This window comes from Falco punctatus (assembly GCF_963210335.1).
Source record: "Falco punctatus genome assembly, chromosome: 4".
In the NCBI taxonomy this organism is placed as follows: Eukaryota; Metazoa; Chordata; class Aves; order Falconiformes; family Falconidae; genus Falco; species Falco punctatus.
The window spans coordinates 5,881,763-5,899,449 of NC_137583.1; the positions used below are offsets into that span (position 1 = coordinate 5,881,763).

Sequence of the window (17,687 nt, forward strand, 5' to 3'; positions counted from 1 at the left end):
TCAACTCTTTTTTCCATTTTCAGGTGACGATCTCTGCTTCATACTATATATCATTCATTTTTAGTACAGTTTTGTTCGTTCAGCTTTTCTATGTCTTGTTCACACAGCTGTTCTTTGAGTCAGAGCTGTTCTCTCAGCCACTAATTTATACATTTTTATTGTCACAACAATCCTCGTTTCACACTCACTTTAAACACAAATTTTAATGATCATTCATTAAGACAACATAAAACATCCAAGATATTATACTTCAAAGATAACAACAATAAATACATTTTCTGGTTTTGTACATGTGCACTGACAGAATGTGGAAACTGTTTTACATATTATTTTTTTTTTTTAACTGTTACTAAATACCAGCACTGCTTCTGCATCAGAGATCTTTCACTGGATTTCCAAACAACTTCAGCAGAGTCAGAGACAACTGTGTTGCAGTTGCAAGACCAGAGTTGCAAGTGCTATTATGACAGCAAAAAAATTAAAACAGGGAAAATAATGCTTCCCACACTTACAAGCAAAAAGAAACGTAGAGTTTTAATAACCTCCCTGAGAACATCTTGACAGAATCACATGTTGATAGCAAATCTATTTTATTTTTAATACTAAAACTCTCTCCTGGTCGTTAACTAACATAAAGTTCCTGTGATCTAACTGCAGCAGACAGCGTTACCACCTATCTATGCTCTCAAACCCCTCCCCCCCCCCCCCCCCCTTTCTTTGGAAAACAAACCCAAAGAAATCTCAGCAAAAGACCAAATAAAAGCCACAGTGACAATTACTGGTCTAATCCACCAAGTAAATATGCACAAAGGACTAGCTTTTAAAAACGCACCTCTTTAATTCCATGCAGATTATTTCTGTTTGGTTTGCCACTTCTTTCAGTCTCTTATTACGGCAGCAATTTGCCTCAATGAGAGTAAATATTTTCTAGAGGGTTATCTCCCTTCATCTCTTGTCCTTCCCTCCAACATGCTGTTACTGGCACACACTGGATGTGTGCGCTGCACAGCCTTCCTCCTCACTCCAGATGAGTGTTACAAGTTTGGGCTTTTCTTTTTACTTTAATCACTCAGAAACTTACCATGAAACCCCATCGTCCTAAGCTGCAAAATATCTACCTTTTTGCATTTTACACTTCAAGGCTATTTTTAGGTACCAGATCACGTACTTAGAGTTCACATCGGTGACACTTCCAGCTGCACGAGATGCAGAAAGTAATTCAGAGCCAAATTTGAATCAAAGTCCATCTGCTTAGCCACCATAGCAGCCCACATTAGACGCTTCCAGTAGACCTGCCAGTTTACCTGGACTCATTACTCAGTCTCTGCTCTCCAGTGAATAGATCATTTTGCACTGGAACCTTTCTTGCGAGGCATAATCCAACATTGACCATCCTGAGGAACAGCTGCAGCTGTAGCTGGTTCAGGTGCTCTTGCCACTTCCCTGCACTGTCCTTGCCCATGACGGTGTACGCCAAGTGATTAAAACCTCTGAATGTTCCTGACCTTGTCAGCATTAGTCCTCAGCTGTGGACTGCAAAATGTTTTTCTTCACTTGAGCACTACGAAGATTCCTAACAGCCAATGTCCCATGAAACTATGGATGTTTCCCGGCTTTGGCTGGGGTTGTAGCAGCGTGATGCCATCCCCAGAGGATCATTCCCATCTGATGGTAACTGGGGCAGGAACCCCAGTTGGCGACAGCCAGGGAGAGCTAACCTGAAAGCCTCTATACAGCTACCGAGCTGAAAGTTCATGAATCCCATTTTATGTACCTGCATTTGGCCAGAGCAGAAATACCATTTCTTCTTCTTCTTCCAAGAGCTTTTCAACAACAATTTCTTCCCACTGAAGTCAAAACATTGTGTCGCTACTTTTTGCTTTTTACAAATGCTTTTATTGAAATGCATAGGTTGATTTTTGCCATATGGCTTTGGATTTCATCCAAGTTTGGGATTAATATCTTAGGATAAAACTTGCCCTAATTTTCCATCAGCAATGGTCTTCTAATAACTCAGTTTTAAAATCTCTCCCATAAGCTCTAGCATCCTTTCCTATCAACTATCTATAGTTTTTTGTGGTTACTTGTTGCATTCACTTCTCTGCTAGGTTAATTTTACCCTTCCATCTCCCCAAAATCATTGTTTAAGTAAGCTTCCATTCTTACATTTATATAAGCAGCTGTTCCATATAGACTTATCCTCTGAGTACCCTTCAGCCATGTTTATCTGACTAAATCTACTACAACAAAGAATTTTATTACTGTCTTTTTTAGATGTAGTATTTTTGTTTGTTTGTTTTGTTTTCAGCTGAGGTTCGTGTTTGAGGCTGTATTGCTGCCTGAAGTAAAACACAAATACTGCTTCAGTGATTGTGCTGATCAGATTTGCATCTTGATTTATATTTCTTTTCTAAATAACCAGAAAATATCATATTCAGGTCCTGGTTTGCAGTAACTGTTAGCATCCAGGAATATAAAATTGAATAAACCCCCTAATTATTGCTCAGCAATGCAGCTTTTGCAATAGCTGCATCTCAACCCCCCCAGATTCACGCCTGGCAGCCAGCACCTAAAGCTAGGAGGAAAGCTTGAGGAATTAACAGCCTATCAGCCATTTCTACATGGTTTATAATAAACATGAAAATTCATGATGCATTGCTTAGTTTTGATTAGCTCCATGGCAAGTCTCCCCCAGACGTGATAGGTGTCTCCGGTACCTAGCTCCATCGCTCCTCTCCCAGGCTTGTGCTCTGCTGACGCTCCCAGATGCTGGCTGTACTTCCAGGCTCAGAAAACTCACTTGCTGATACGTCCCTATGAAGCAAAGGCTGGAAATATTTTTTTTTATGTATTTACTTTGAAGTCCAACAGAAGTTGTAAGGACTCCAGCCTGTTCATTTTACTCACTGAAAAAGATTAACAAACCACCTTGTCCCCCGCTGCGTACTGTGTCAACACGCAGCATCAGCTCTGGGGAACCGAGGGGCCATCAGCCACTGGCCGGCCAGTTTGGTCTGGGCACAGAGGCCCAACACCTTCCAGTTCCTGCAGCTGCTTCTGCAGCTTCTTGTACAGCAAGAGCCGATTTATACAAATGCATTACTTAGCTTGACTTCACACCAAGAGTTCCAAAAGTATTTGAAACTGCTGCTGCTGTTTGCCAACACAGAAGGAGAGCATTTGCTACAGCAAATAAACAGATTATTTCATATGACAAATAACTGTCCCCAAAGTAAAGACACTAAAGTGTAGCATACACCATAAATTCCTAATTCACCCAAATCTCTGGGTTCAGAAATAGTCACATACATAATTTCCAGGCACTGAAAAATAAAGAGTAAGACAAAATAATCCAAAATATCTCTTCTCATGCACAGCCAGGATTATCTGTATCACAAAATCAATTTGTCAGAAAGAGTTACCATATGGTTTCATTGTCAGCAAGCTGTGGATTTATGTCTTGCTGATAAGAAACCAGAAATGAGAGAGCAACCTAGGCTTGCTTGCCCATTAAATATTTCCTGTGTTCCTTCCATAGCAAAACATAGAGACTAAAAATCAAATGCATTGCATAAGTATATACCAAAATGATCCAAAACACATCAGTAATTACCTGAAAGCATGTTATCAAGATTGCCACTCACTGTTTGTGCAGAAAGGGAGCAATCCACGACCGCCTCATTATTCCCATACACACGTAACTCAAGCCTTTGCATTGCTTATTGTTGACTATTTAATGCAACTAAAACACACTGGAATAACCAGATGCCAGAAAGAGACAGAACATTAGGTTCTATAAACCCTGCAGAAAATAAACATGCCGATATTATTTCTGCAAGTCTGTGTTCCTACAAAAACATGCCTTAGAAATTATAAGTCACAGGCGTAATGTTGAACATTCACAGCAGCCTCACAGAAGAGCTCTCGGAAGAGCTTGCTATGTCAAAAAGAAAAAGAAAAGCAGCTAGAAGTGAAATATGAAATAAAGCAGATGTAGTAAAGCATCTTGTGTGAGTGAAACCACCCAGCTCTGGCATTGGTCCCCTTGCGACCGTGCCTTCGCTCCCTCACAGAGCTGGCCGCGAATCCTGCCAGGGCTGGGCTCTTATTGCATGAAGTGCTGCAACAGCAAACGGCGACCAGGAGGAGCTCATCCTCCCACTAGAACCTTCAGACACTGGCAGGGCTTTTTAAGAAATTAAACGTGACACCAACCCAGCGGTAAAAGAGAGGTGGGGAGGCTGCTGAAGCTGCCGAGGCTGAGCAGGGTGCCCAGCTGTGCTGCAGCCAGCAGGATGCGGGCTCTGGGCTCGGGGGGCTGCCTGCTGCGTGGTGGCCCCGGGTAACAACCCGCTTCAACCTTTCCTAACACACGCACACGTCAGCCACGGCGTGATTTGACCTTTCCCACCTATTTCACTGGTTCCCGAGATTCACGACAAAGCCGAGACACTGGAAAGTTCTCGCAGAGCTGTCTGCCTTCCAGCACGTGGGCACGGCCCTGTAAAGTGACCCCCCTGGGGGAGGCTTTGGGGTTCAAGGTGTGGCACAACCCCCTGCACATGCATGGCTGTAAGGACACCGCCAGCAGGCAGGGCTGGGCTCGGCGCTGCTGCCCGAGGGGCTTCACACCCCAGGGGCTAACGGGGACCTGCAAGAACCCCAACACCAGTCCCACGGAGGAACTGTCCGGACAACCGCAGACACTGAAAACTTGGAAGGTACCTACAGAAGACATTTGTCCGAGCACAGAGCCTGAAAAAAGAAATGCAGCTCGTTAATGACACGGGCGTCTTGCATTTGCCAGATTTCAGCATTTCCAAATAAAAATACTATAAAACATTCCCTATAAAACATTATGGGTTTCTACTGAAAACTTAGTTTTAAAACTGTGAAAGAGGGAACCCAGTGTCAGATCATTCTCATGGGCCACCATTAAACATTCATGGAAATGTTTTTTTCAGAAAAGCTTATTCTCCAACAGATAAGGAATTTCCATGCAATAAAGAGAGAAGGAGGGATGGAGAGAAAAAAGGCATTTTAAGTGACTTTCTTTCCGTGGTTACACATCCATGCTCAGATGAGCTCTCTGCTCACACCTCCATTATAGCAGATACCGTAGGCTATCTCCCACCAACCTCCCTCATTTTTTTCCTGTGGTCCATTTTGTACATAAAACTGGTTTGGCAGCATAATTAACTACATGCGGTCATGCCATAGTTCTGCAGTGTGAAGGGCGGTGGGACTCCCACGCCAGGCTGAGTCTCATCGGTCATGTTTTGGGCAGCACTGCTTTCCTCCTCACCACGCTCAGGGTCCCCGGCGAGGGGGGAGCCCCAGGACAAGGAAGCACACACAGCTCAGCGTGCCGCACGCTCCTTCATGTGCAGCTAGCGGCTGCCCGAAGTGCTTCAGTTCGGCCATGGCCGAGCTCAGGCAGCAGCTGCTATCAGAGGGAGCAGGACCCTTTGAGGCCTGGGGCAGGGAAGGATGCACGTACAGAACAGATAAGCACATGCATCCAGAGAAGAGAAAGAAAGAGCACGATGTCAAACGCCAAGCGGCTCTGGAACACAAGAGGGGCAGGACGCCCACGAACACGATCTTTTTGGAGAAGTGAGCGAAAGCCCAGACCCAACTGCTGCTGGATGCTGTGGGCACTTCGGCGGGAATCTGATCCTCCTGAGTCTTATTCTTCAGCCGGACAACACTGGTATGATGCCGGCAAGAAGTCACGGGCAAACCATTGAATCACCTTGTCCACACGGCTGCACCGGAGCGGGCCCTGGTGCTGTGCCCTGTGCAGCCCAGCAGTGCCGGACGGCTGCTCCGCTCCATGCGGGCTGCTGGAGACTCGCTGTGCAGAGCTGCCAGCCCTACACCCAGGTGGGAAAACACCGTCACGTACTGACCCCTGCGCAGTCCTTGACAACTCGGGGTGCCCTTTGGTGGAGGAAGGACGGCAAAGCCTAACCAAGATCTTTTCATGCCTGCTAAGGTAGCAAGAATTATCAATAGCAGCAAATTCTTGGCTTCCACCTCCAAAAGAAACCCTTGTGCTATGCTGCTGCAAAATCTTACATGCAAACCTGAAGCACACAAATTCGGTTCATCTCTCTTTAAGATCCTGAGCCTTTTTCTTTTCTCTCTCCCAGCATTTTCATCTGGCTTTTGAGCTGCTCAGTGTAGCGAACAAGATGTAGCAAGACATAGGAGTCAGCACTAAACACTTCCCAACTCTACTCTGAAATAGTAGAGGGCTGCAAGCAATTTTACTCCACGTAAAATCCAAGCCACATATCACCCCAGTGCTAGATTAGGGTTTGATGACGTGCAATTCACTCCTATTTCAAACATAAATAATGTGTAGGATTGGTGTAAAATGATTCTTACTCATGTCTTTTATCTTAAGAGAGGATTTGTTCCAGTCTCCGTACTGCCATCTCCATGATTGATTTTTTTTGCCAATTTACATCAAAGTCAGGTTATTCTCATCTGTAGATTTTACTCTTGGATCTAGCAACATGGGAAATACTGAGTATTTCTCTTCTTAAGGGAACAATTAAATGAGAAATAAGAACTAAATGAAAAATGAGGTATTTCATTAAGTCACCAGTAAAGCAAGAACAGATGGGTTTTCTGTGCTTTATTAGCCTGTTTACCAACAGAATTGAAAAAAAAATAAGTTATAACACTTCTGAAAAGTTAGTAATAGTGCAACTTCTGAGAACAGGAAGGATTCATTAAACCTAAAGCAAATTAGAAGTGTTCCTCTATTTATCACTTCACCATTATTTCCATATAAACAAGAAAAAAGTAATATTCTCTCTCTCTCTCTTTACCTCCACTATGGAGTGAACCAGAATTATGTCTTAATTCAAAATGTTCCCAATTAAAAATTATCCATGGAAGTGATGCCAACAGTTGCTTTTGTCATTGATTGTTTAGTGAATTGAGCTAGTATTGCTGATGGTCTCCTGCCTTTGTCATTCTAAAGCAGATAACAAATAAATTACATATTTGCACAATGCAGGGGTTTTGCCCTAGTTTCTAAAACAAAGATACTAAAAAGAATAAAATTAAGAGGAATAATTTGAAACTAGCTTTTCACCTGCACTTCAGCTAAGACCCTGAACATATCCAATGCCCTGAAGCAGACAGATCTGATGGGCAGGTGATCTCACTGGGATGCAACCAAAGTCCACCACTCCACAGAGCTGAGTCCCAGTACACTGTCCCCACCAGGCAGCAAGGGGTCCAGCCCTTCCTCTGCTTGCCTCCAACATCTGTTAGCGCTGCTTCTTGCATAATAAGCATTGGTATTTACAAGAAGGAGAACAGAAGTAACTGGTTACACAATAGCACAGTCTTCCACAGATGGTCCTCAGCCTCCCCCACGCATCTCTACATCCACAGCCCCTGGAGAGGTTCAAATCCAAAGTAAGATGCAAGTGTTACCCCAGGATCCGTCACCCCATCTTTAGAGAAAGCCAAGCAGAATCAGGGACAGAAGAAACATACAGCAAGACAAATTAATTCATCAGCTCAACTCTGAATTTGATATTTGTAGGTCAAGAATCTGTTTCTATAGAATTTTCTTCCTCTCCAGGGAATAACAAAAACTAGGAGCATGCCTACACCTTCCCTCTGCCATCAGGTCCCTCTGTCCACAGCCAGGTTTTGAGAGGCACATCCTTGCTGGAAGAAGTGTCCTTCATGAAACATCAGACTGGTGAAGTCTGTAGGTTTGTATTTTCAGCTTCCATCACTATTTTTCCCCAATGCTCATGAATAACCTCTCTTTTGTTAAACCTGTGCAGCTGACTGCAATGTTTGCAGACGGTGCAAAGCGATACATGGGCGCCATTAACCAGACCCTGTTTATTTTCCAATGGAAACTATGATGACCAGAAATGTTAAAAATTTCCCTTGTCCATAGTTGAGATGACAGATTATCTTGGACCAACGCTCAAAGCATTTTCATCATCACAATAACTGCAAGAAAACAATCACCGCAAGTAAAAATAAAAGTTAAACAAATATGCTACAAAAGGCCAATGATTTGGGGATATATAGATTTCCGCATCCAATTCAATATTTAGCACTTAGGTAACGTGGATCAGCTATCAAGAGGAGGACACTAGAGACTGTCTCTGGAGAGCCCTTCTCCACACGTTTGGGAGCCTGATGTGACCGATGACCACTTACCAGAGCAAAACTATTTCAGCACTCTCCCTTCATGCAGAGATCATGAGGGGCATTCCTGGGGTCTGGAGAAGGCTCTGGACGCTCACTTGTAGGAGCCTGAATTGGAAAACCTGACCCTTTTGTCTGAAAGGGGATGCTCTGACAAAACCTGTTCACTTGCTTTTGTTTCCTTTACAAAGGCAAAAAGAAGAAAAATGTCAAACCCACCTTGTCCGGCCAGTTCTAATCCAAATATTTTATCAGGACTCATCCCATCAATGGGTCCAAGAAAAGGGATCACTGTCAAAAATCTTCAGCTCTGCAGCTTTTCACCTACAAAATTGTTTAGCACCTCTAACTCTTCAGCTTTTTCTCTGTAGACCAATTTCCTCTTAACGCCTAGGTGGATCAGTTTTGTATTTAACCTGAAAGCCAGCTAGTAACAAATCCAACATTTTCTGGCTTCCTGTGATAATTACTGAAGTTTTGACACCAAAATTAAATATTTTGGTAGATCTTTGATAAACTGTGCAAGACTCAGATTTTACTGCTTCTTGCAGGTGAATAAACTAGAACAGAGAGAAACCAGCAGCAATGTGGTCCATTAGGTTCTGGATCTACAGATCTGACATATCAATCAGTGGTGCTTCTGGTGACCCTCAGTGGGAACGTATAGACAGCAGGAGAGCTGGGCAGAGCTAGCTACAGATCCAGGAATTCAAGGGTAAATGATAGAAAAAGTATTATCTGAACACACCTGGTGGAAAAGCGAGTCTGAATACGATGCTCTGGCAACATCAGACCGCCTACCTTTAACATGGTTTTCAATAGTCTATTTAATTTGCAATAAACAGGGTAGAAATTCAGCACTTCATTGAACAGCCAGCCACTGGGGAAGCCGAAAGAAAACCTCACACCTATTTTCACAAAGGAAAGCACATAGCTGTTAGGAGCTGGAGGAAGGAAGAAGGATGCTCTTCCAAACAACTTGACAGGGCAGAGGCTGCTGCTCACGCCCCACAGGAGCCCCCTGCACTGCTGCCCGCCCTTTGGGGACCTCTTCTGCAACACCCCCCTAGAAGGAGGGCAGCATCCCTGCACGCCTGCTGCCCACAGCCTGACACACTCCCAGTCCTCACCACTAACCCGGGCACGACGGAGCAGTGGAGCTCAGCCTGGCTCTGTGGGTGGCCCCTCGACAGCCAGCAACGGCTCCAGGTTATCTGCCTGCAGCAACTGTTTGGTCTGGTTTGTGTACAGCAGCGTGCAAACACACTTGGGGTAATGAACGTCCCTGATAAGAGCAGATGTCACCCGATGATGATGACGTGGCTGGTGGCCTCTTGCTTCTGCATGACAACTGCCAGCCTGGGCACAACCTCTGGAAGGCAGAAATCCCTGCCAGTGTGGGGGGACACAGGGTGAGCACTGCCTCGATGCTACCTTGACCAAGAAATGCTCAAGTGGGAGGGGTCCCAGTGGGAAGAGCTGGCCAAAATCTGCTTCAGGCATTAGAATATTCACCCCCAACATGAAATTTTAGGTGGACCAGAAATGCTTGCTACTTGATGGTTACATGCTCATTTTTGGCCAAAAAGCCCCAAAACTGAATTGCATTTGCACAAAGCACTTATTTGTAAAGAGTACAGAAACTTTTCAACTTTTTCTCTTTGAAACTACCTTCTTGTTTTAAAATGTACTATTGAATACAGGTTTGTTGGTTTTCTAGAGGAAATTCCAACCATCCTGTTAGGCAAAACCAGCCTGAATGCTGGAGATTTCGCCTGCGTTTGCTCCCGCTGTCTGGCCTGTTTTGGCTTCTGCAAGTCCTTTTCCCTTCCCAGTAGCAAACTGAAGCTGTTCCTGTACTTGGTTTGCTGTGTTAAGCTGCTAAATGCACACCACAGAGCTGTGACCCAACATTCACAACTGTCAGCAAGAATTTCTGTGAATAATTGATTTTTTTAGACACCAGTCTGAAAAAGTTAGACATAGCATGCAATTTATTATGGTGATAGAAATCACTCACGGACTAAGAAACTAATAGCCAGATTAAAACCTTCTCTGCAGTTCTTTTATCGCTTTTTATTTTTCTTCTCTGCTTATTTTTTTTTATTATTATTTTTGTGCTGCTGGGTTCAGCTTTCCTGTTCCTGAGCTTCACCCGCGACAGCAGAGGGGCATGCAGCCAGGAGCCATGGACACAAAAGCAGCCTGCAAAAGTGCAACATGTGAAAGTCACGCAGCATCCTGCCAGAAATCATTCAAACACAGCAATGATTAACAGTATGAGTCAATAAGCACATCTGCTTTCAGCCTCCCTGGACATAGGAATTAAGAGGAAGATGGCATGAAGATTGACTGGAATGCCAGTATAAGGACAGGGAACCAGTCCATTGTGTTTACTTTTTCCCATTAAAAAAGTCAATGATTGCAGGCGAGTTATATGCAGAATGACAACTAGCTTAAGCAAGTAGATCAAAGGACAGCAGCCCCCTGCCCTTCGCTTTCCTGTACTGCACATGCCTAAGAAACCAAGATCTGCATCTCATAATTCAGCTAAATCACTGGCAGCTTATGGATGGCCAGAATATGGAGCAAGGAGTCTCCGATTTGTATTTAAAATGAGCGAAAAATTTTGTCCCAATCTGTATTTCTGCATTTATTAACAGTAATGCCAAGATTCTGCTCTTTCACCTGAAGGCACAACTTTCTGCTCTCCTGGACAGGGGTAACCAAGTAACAAAACCTGCCCCTTACACCTTCAGCTACCCCAGCCCAAAAGATCTTCCCAAGCACCATCACCCAGCCCCATGCACCTGGGTTTCTGTACACCATCTCGTCCCTTCACCTCACCCAGCTGCTGTCCCCGTCATCACCCTTCCTCAACATCATTCCCAATCAAACCCCCCTGGCTTAGGAGGCTTGCCCATGTGAGCAGCATTGTGTTTGGCTTTATTTCAACCCAGAAATAATGACTTAATAGTCGCTTCCAACTCCGTTAGAGGGAAAGTAAGCGGTTATCCCATCCTCCCCCGTGACGGGTGCTCTCCCAGCCGCTGCTGCTCCAGCCGAGGCTGTCACAGCTGTGAGCACACCTCCCCGAGCTGCCGGGGGGGCTGTTGGGCCAGCTCCCCTGCACCTGCTATACAGGCTCTGCTCTGCTGTGCTGGCAAAAGCTTGTGCATAAACCAGGCACCAGCTCAACCCCATCCCTGAGACCCTCAGCAGATACAGGAATCGATTTATTTTGGTGAGCGGTTGCTCATTCTGCAACTTCTGCATTTCTTGCTGTCATCTTAAAACAAAACAAAATGCCAGAGAGGCAGACTTCCACCAAGACTGCAAAATCATCTCTCTGTCAATCTTTTGATCCACTGAGCCAGTCAAAACTGCTCCCCAGAGTAGCACCCTTGCTTATCTGTGACTGCATCTGAAAGACACCGTGTCAATAAAATGCTTAAATGAAAACTAGCAACTGCCCTACATGTTGGCTTGTCCCCATCGAATTATTGAAGGGGAGACCCTGTAGTGCCAGGCACATGAAATGTCAGTGGCAATCGTGACGGAAGAAGCTATGTAGTGCTAATTTCTGCCCAGTGAAAATTGTCTTTGTTGTATAGTTGCAGACATGTGTTGGGAGGCTTCACTTTCTCATGGAAAAGGTCCGAAGACATCCTGGCTCTGCTGCAGTGGGAGCAGCCAAACCGACAACATTTTGCCCCTTTAGAATGGACCGCATTTCTGGTCACAACTAACCCAGAAAGCGCTACATTATCTGCTGTCATTTGGGTAGTTTTGCCTCTGTGTTTTGAGGCTGACTTCTGATTTTTGAAATATCGATGTTCTGGGTCCAAAACACTGAGCTGATTTCATTCCCTCGCTGAAATTCAGAAGCCTAGACATAATTCATCTCTATAACCCAGGTAATTTAAGAGCAACTAGGGCAAAGTATTGCAGAATACCATAGGGAACAATCTTGCACCATGGAGGACTGTGCCAGAAGACCTAATCTCTTTTTCTTTCCTATTTTGTTCTGTTCTAGAGTTTCATGACAAGCACAAAAATCATGCCCTCAAAGCAGTAATAATGCCTGGTGCAAATGCTTAACCACTAAGATTAGCATCTTGCAGTACAGGAGATAAAACCAATTAGCTGAAATTCTGCAACTGTCACCTCTTTTACCTTATTTAATAGAAGGTTTCATTTTGATCTCTTGGGTAAAAAAGGAGAAATAACCCTGAAGAAATTACAAACCCATATATTCCAAGTTGTGTCACGTTCTGCCCTGTGGAAATGGAAATTCAAGATTAGTATTTTCCTCCCCAGCCTAAAAACTGAGCCGCATGTCAGGATCACAGGAACAAGGTGAGAAACCTCCTTGCAGTCTTTCTGCAGAGCGGCAGCGCTCTTGGCTTTGAAGAACAACTTTGCTTTTGCTTTCCTGGAAGAGCAACTGAGTTCTCAGTGACACGATTTCACAGTTTCTACACTGGCAAGGAAACTCACTTCAGACAAAAGCTGCATATAACAAAAGAACAGACACCTCGAGTCACACCAGCGCCCGGTGCTCACATCCCACCATGGCCACTAACAGTCATCCAGAGTATAACTGAGCAAATAGGCGGTGATGCCTCTTCCACTCCCCAGCAAACTGCAGCTTGTGTCTGTCCTAAGCCAGAGATCACATCTCTTCCCTCAAACAGCGTCTACTAGGTCATTTCTTCCACGACTTGGTCTGGAGGTAGCATCCACTGGGTCCTGCAGCACATTCCACCTCCTCTAGGCAGCCCCTCTTCTCCCCTAGGTGGGGAAGGCAGAGGGACAGGGCGGAACAACCCAGCAGCAAGACACCCACTAATTCATAACCTGGTATAGTGATTGTTCCTCATGTTCTGTATTTCCCTCCTACATTCCCTTTGTGGCTGCACTGATGTGTTTATAGATGCATCTATACGTTTACAGAAGCATGTGCTGCCCTGGTCTGAAAGAGCTACAGGATTGCATTGAGGAATGAGAGAGGAATCACAGCAAAAAACAAGGTACCACCCTGGAAAAACAGAGGGCGAGAGCCCCCAGCTTCAGAAACACGGAGACTAAAAATAACGACACACCTTTGTTACTCCTTCCTCTTTTTCCTGTTTCACCCAAAGAGCCCCCAATATAATCTGAGCAGCCTCAGAGGCAACAGCAACTCGGTGGCAAGGCAGCAGCTGGGCTGACAACAGCACCCGTGCTTCATGGCAATTTCTGCAGGGCAGAAAAGTGCTCAGGTCACCACCGACATGAGCATTTCAGAATTTCAGAAGCTTTTCCAGATAATATAATGAGCCTGGCAAGAGATGGTCGATGAGTATCTGTCCATAGTAAACGACCGCAGAAAGGCAATAATACTGTAACGCTGCTGTGACAGCAAAACAACCACAGGACGATACAGAACACATAAAAACATCTGTTTCATTTAAAAATGTAAGAGGCTGAGCTGAAGAAGGCTTCTTAGCTTCAAGACGTTTACTGCCTCCCTCCACCCCAGGCTCCCACTCTGCACATTTGCCCTTTTGATAGGCAGGATATATGAGCAACGCGCTGACCTTGCCAAAGCGTGCGGCAGGCTCCCACGGCTCCTTTTGCAAGCACGCTGCTGAGCCTCCTCAAGCACAGGGTGGAATCATCCTCCTCGCTCAAGGTGAGACTGTCAGAGGGAGAAACCGGTCCTCAAAAAGTAGGCAAGATCAGGAAAAGCAGAGGGTGTTTGAATTTCACAGCTGTGTTTCAGGAAGCTGTAAGGCCCTTTAAGTGCTACAGGCATCAGCCTGTGACAAGGAACTTCATTTAAACTTCTCTCTCATTCACACCTTAATTCAAATGGAAATCTTGCCACATTTGTTTTTTTATCCTCTGCAAAAGGAACCTGCGAGGGAGGTTGTCCATGCAGATCTTTATTATCACCCTATTGCTCATGGCCTGAAATTTTACAAGGGGTCCAATCAAAGCAGCATGAAAAATGGTCACCAATAATAACACGATACAATGAAAGATACCGTGTAACACTTGTCATCAGCTTTCTCTAGAGGTCACTTCTCCAGCAAATACTGCTGTATAAATAACATGGTCACATTTAAATTAAGCATCCTGAACAAGACTTTAATTTAAAATTAACCAAGTAGTCATAATTTTAGCTAAGCCACTCATCTATAACAGCAGCACGTCAGCCTAACCCCATACATTTGTAGTAACAAATGGATCTTCAACAAAGGTGAAATCTGTACAGATGGTGAAGGCCACGACAAACGCCCATGAAGTAGCAGGACAATAAGAGGAGAGGGGAGTAGGGAGCATGACACTCAGCAAAGGTCTGGCAAAGCCCCGTGTGCCACAAGCATCTCTGCTGGTCCTGCAACAGATGCAGCAGCTACATGCAGGCACAGCCGTGCCCTGATCCCGCGTGCTCCCTTTTTATTTCAGTTTAGCACTTTACTGAGAAATTCCTGCTCCATGGCTCTGGTGTAGCTGGTTTGGAAAAAAAAATGGTGTTTGTTGTTCTCATGGGAGACATGGCTGAGAGAAGCCAGGTTTGTAGATACCTGAGGGATTAATTTATGGTGGATTTCTAGTCTGACTGCCAATACTTTTTATGTATTTTTTTTGGTGGATCCTGCATTTCTGGGAGTTTTGCCACAGATCTTCACAAGGCAAGATCAGCCCAGGCAAGAACAGAAAGGCTGAGCGTAATGTGGGATGTGCCACTTCCAAACCTCACCTTAATTGTGGGCAAACCCAGGCCCAGAAGACAATTTGACACAACAAATAAAAGCACCTAAATATACACGATTTTGCAAAAGAAAAAAGTCAATAATCAGTAACATTAGCATCAAATGAGAGCAACAGGGTCTACACTGTGTTTGAGTTGTTACATCTCTAAGTAGATTTCCCAGAACTTGTTTTGCATTTTTCAGATGAACGGCTCTATTAAATTCAAATTAAATGCACAGTTAAGCACATTCAGGGGATGCAATTTAAAGCGCTGCTGCGCTCTTAGCCCAAACACATTTGCTCATTTCTATCAGCACAACAAAATCAGGTCATTGATAAAAACTGTTAGAACTGCACACGCAAATTAAAGCACAGTGATATGTGGGGACAGGCTGCGATGGAGAAGGAGGTCCCTGAATTGTCAGGAGCGCTCAGCCCTGCTTGCACTGAAGACGGGGAAAAAACCCCGCCTGCCCTGCGATGGCTGGGAGAAGCCTGGGCAGGCAGCGCAGTGCCGGCAGCAGCTCCCACCGCCCACCCTGGCTGCCAGGCCCTGCAGCCCACCGTGGCCGTGGCTGGGGGTCCCACCGCCCGAGCCAGCATGCTGGGGGCCGCGGCTCTGCCTCCTCCCGGGCCTCGCAACTTGCAGGGGCTACAGCCCCCACGCAGTGTGCACGTCCCACCCGTGTCGGGGCCAGATCCTCCATCAGCTACCATTACCGTCAAGTTAATCGGGCCCATGTGAGCCAAAGAGGTTTTGAAGGGATGTTATGATCTAGGCGATCAAATTGAATAAAAACACTGGGGGCGGGGGAGAGAGAAAAAAGGAAGCAAAGCCGCTTTGAGCGGTTGCTCTCCCCACAGCCCAGTGCATTATCCTGTTCCACTACCACTACCACACCGCTGCCTCCATCCAGCCGACTCCCGTCCCCCCGGCGGCGGATGCTCCCCGAAGCCCAGCAGCTCCCGGGGGCTGCCCGGGGGCGGCCGCTGCGCCCTCCCCGCCCGCAGCGCTCCGGGCTGCGCGGCCGCGCATCGCTCCGCACCGCCGGGACCCGGCCGCAGCTCCCCTACGCCAGCCCCGGGGCTTCTCGTTACACCCCAGCGGAGACCCGGCAGTCGTGTCCCGTCCCGTCCCCCCCGCCACACCGCAGGGCTCTGCCTTCCCGTCGCTACCGGGGCTCCGGCAGCCACCCCCGGGGGTGACCCGCCGGGGGGACCCTGAGGAGGGGGCTGCTGGGCAAGCCGCGATCAGACACCCGTCCCTGGGGGGCGCGGGACGGCCCCACCGCGCAGCCCGGGCCAGCACCGTAGCTCCTTCCCGCAGGAGCCGTCGCCCCCCGCCCCGGCACCCGGCACGCAGCCCCGGCACAGCCCTCAGGGCCGCCGGGACCCCCCAGCCGCCTCCCGCGCCCGGCGCCGCGCTGGGACGATGGCCCGAGGCGTTCGGTCCCTGAGAACTTCGGGGGGTGGGGGGGCGGTGGGGGCGGGTGGCGAGGATCCCCCCAGGGCCTGGGGCCGGCACAGAGCGGGGGGGGGGGGGGGGGGGGGGGCTGCCTGGATTAGCGGTCCCGACCTGAAGGGGAAGCGCGGGGGAGTAACGCAGCCCTGGCCGGGGGGCCCCGCGCCCCTTCCCGGGGGACACACAGCGCTGCCGGGGGTCCCGCACCCTGCCCGGGCACCCCGCAGCCCTACGCGGGGTGGCTTCCGCGCCGCGCCCCGGCATCCCCTCCCTGCCCCCCGGCGCGGCGCCGGAGGGAACTTGTGCGGGGGCCGCCGCGGGACCCCGCGGGCCGGGGCCGCGCTCGTACCTGCGTATCCGCGGGGGCCGCCGCCGTCCCGCCCGGGCGCGGCGCTCCGCGGCACGTCCAGCCCCGGCGCCGTGGCTGCCGGCATGGCTCCGCCGAGCCCGGCCGCGCCGCCCGGCAGGTGCAGCCCGCGCCCGCCTCCGCCGGGGCCGGGCCGGGGCGGGGGGGCCGCCGTCCCGCCAGCCCCCGCCCGCGGCCCCTCCGCCGGCAGCCGCGGGGAGCGGGGCGGGGAGCGGGGCGGGGAGCGGGGCCGGGAGGGCGGGAGGGAGGCGGCGGCTCGGGGCGAGCGGCCGCGGTCGCCGGTCCTCGCCGCGCTGTGTCACCCCCCGCTGGCTGCCCCGCCGGCACCCGCCGCTCGGCCCGGCCTCCCGCAGCGGCCTGGCGGGGGCGCGGCACCGGGCGGGGGTTGCCTGCCCTGCCCGCTGCCTGCTCTGCGCGCTGCCTGCTCTGCCCGCCCTGCCCGCTGCCTGCTCTGCCTGCTGCCCTGCCCTGCCTGCTCCCCCCTCTGCCTGCCCAGCCTGCCCCTGCTGCCTGCACTGCCCTGCCTGCTCCCTGCTGCCTGCCCTGTCTGCTTCGCCCCCCACTGTCTGCCCTCCCTGCCCTCCCGCTGTCCACCCTGCCTGCCCTCGGTCCCCAGTGTGGCCAGGCCGTGCACACAGCCCAGAGAGCCTCAGGTGGGGCAGACTGGTCTCATGGGTCTGGACTTCTCACTGCAAACGTGCTGCCTGCTGCTCATTGGGCCATTATGTGCCAGGAGACGCATCTCTCACACACTTGCTGCTGACGATCTTCAAAGTTGTGTTTATATCTAAAACTGAACTGAATGGGTAGAGCCAAGATCCATCCTCTTCCCACCCGGAGGCTGGTCAGCACACACCGACATGCGCCGGCTGCTCAGTGAAACCCAAGCACCTTCGTGTGCCTCGCTGTGCCCATCAC

The 17,687-nt window shown here is 48.5% G+C and overlaps 1 protein-coding gene across 3 annotated transcripts in view; it reads right to left on the reverse strand.

The window, feature by feature from the left end:
• Positions 1-16,926, reverse strand: part of SUSD3 (sushi domain containing 3) — a 39,961-nt gene extending 23,035 nt beyond the window's left edge. Inside the window, exon 1 of one of the 3 annotated variants that reach the window (XM_080386268.1) lies at positions 16,752-16,926. In XM_080386268.1, coding sequence (XP_080242394.1) covers positions 16,752-16,836 — 85 coding nt within the window. In that variant the 5' untranslated portion in view covers positions 16,837-16,926. Of the gene's footprint in view, positions 1-1,774; positions 8,388-8,415; positions 9,257-16,751 lie in introns of those variants that run through there. The other 2 variants (XM_080386269.1, XM_080386270.1) reach the window with 2 other exon arrangements.
• Between the last annotated feature and the right edge of the window lie 761 nt (positions 16,927-17,687).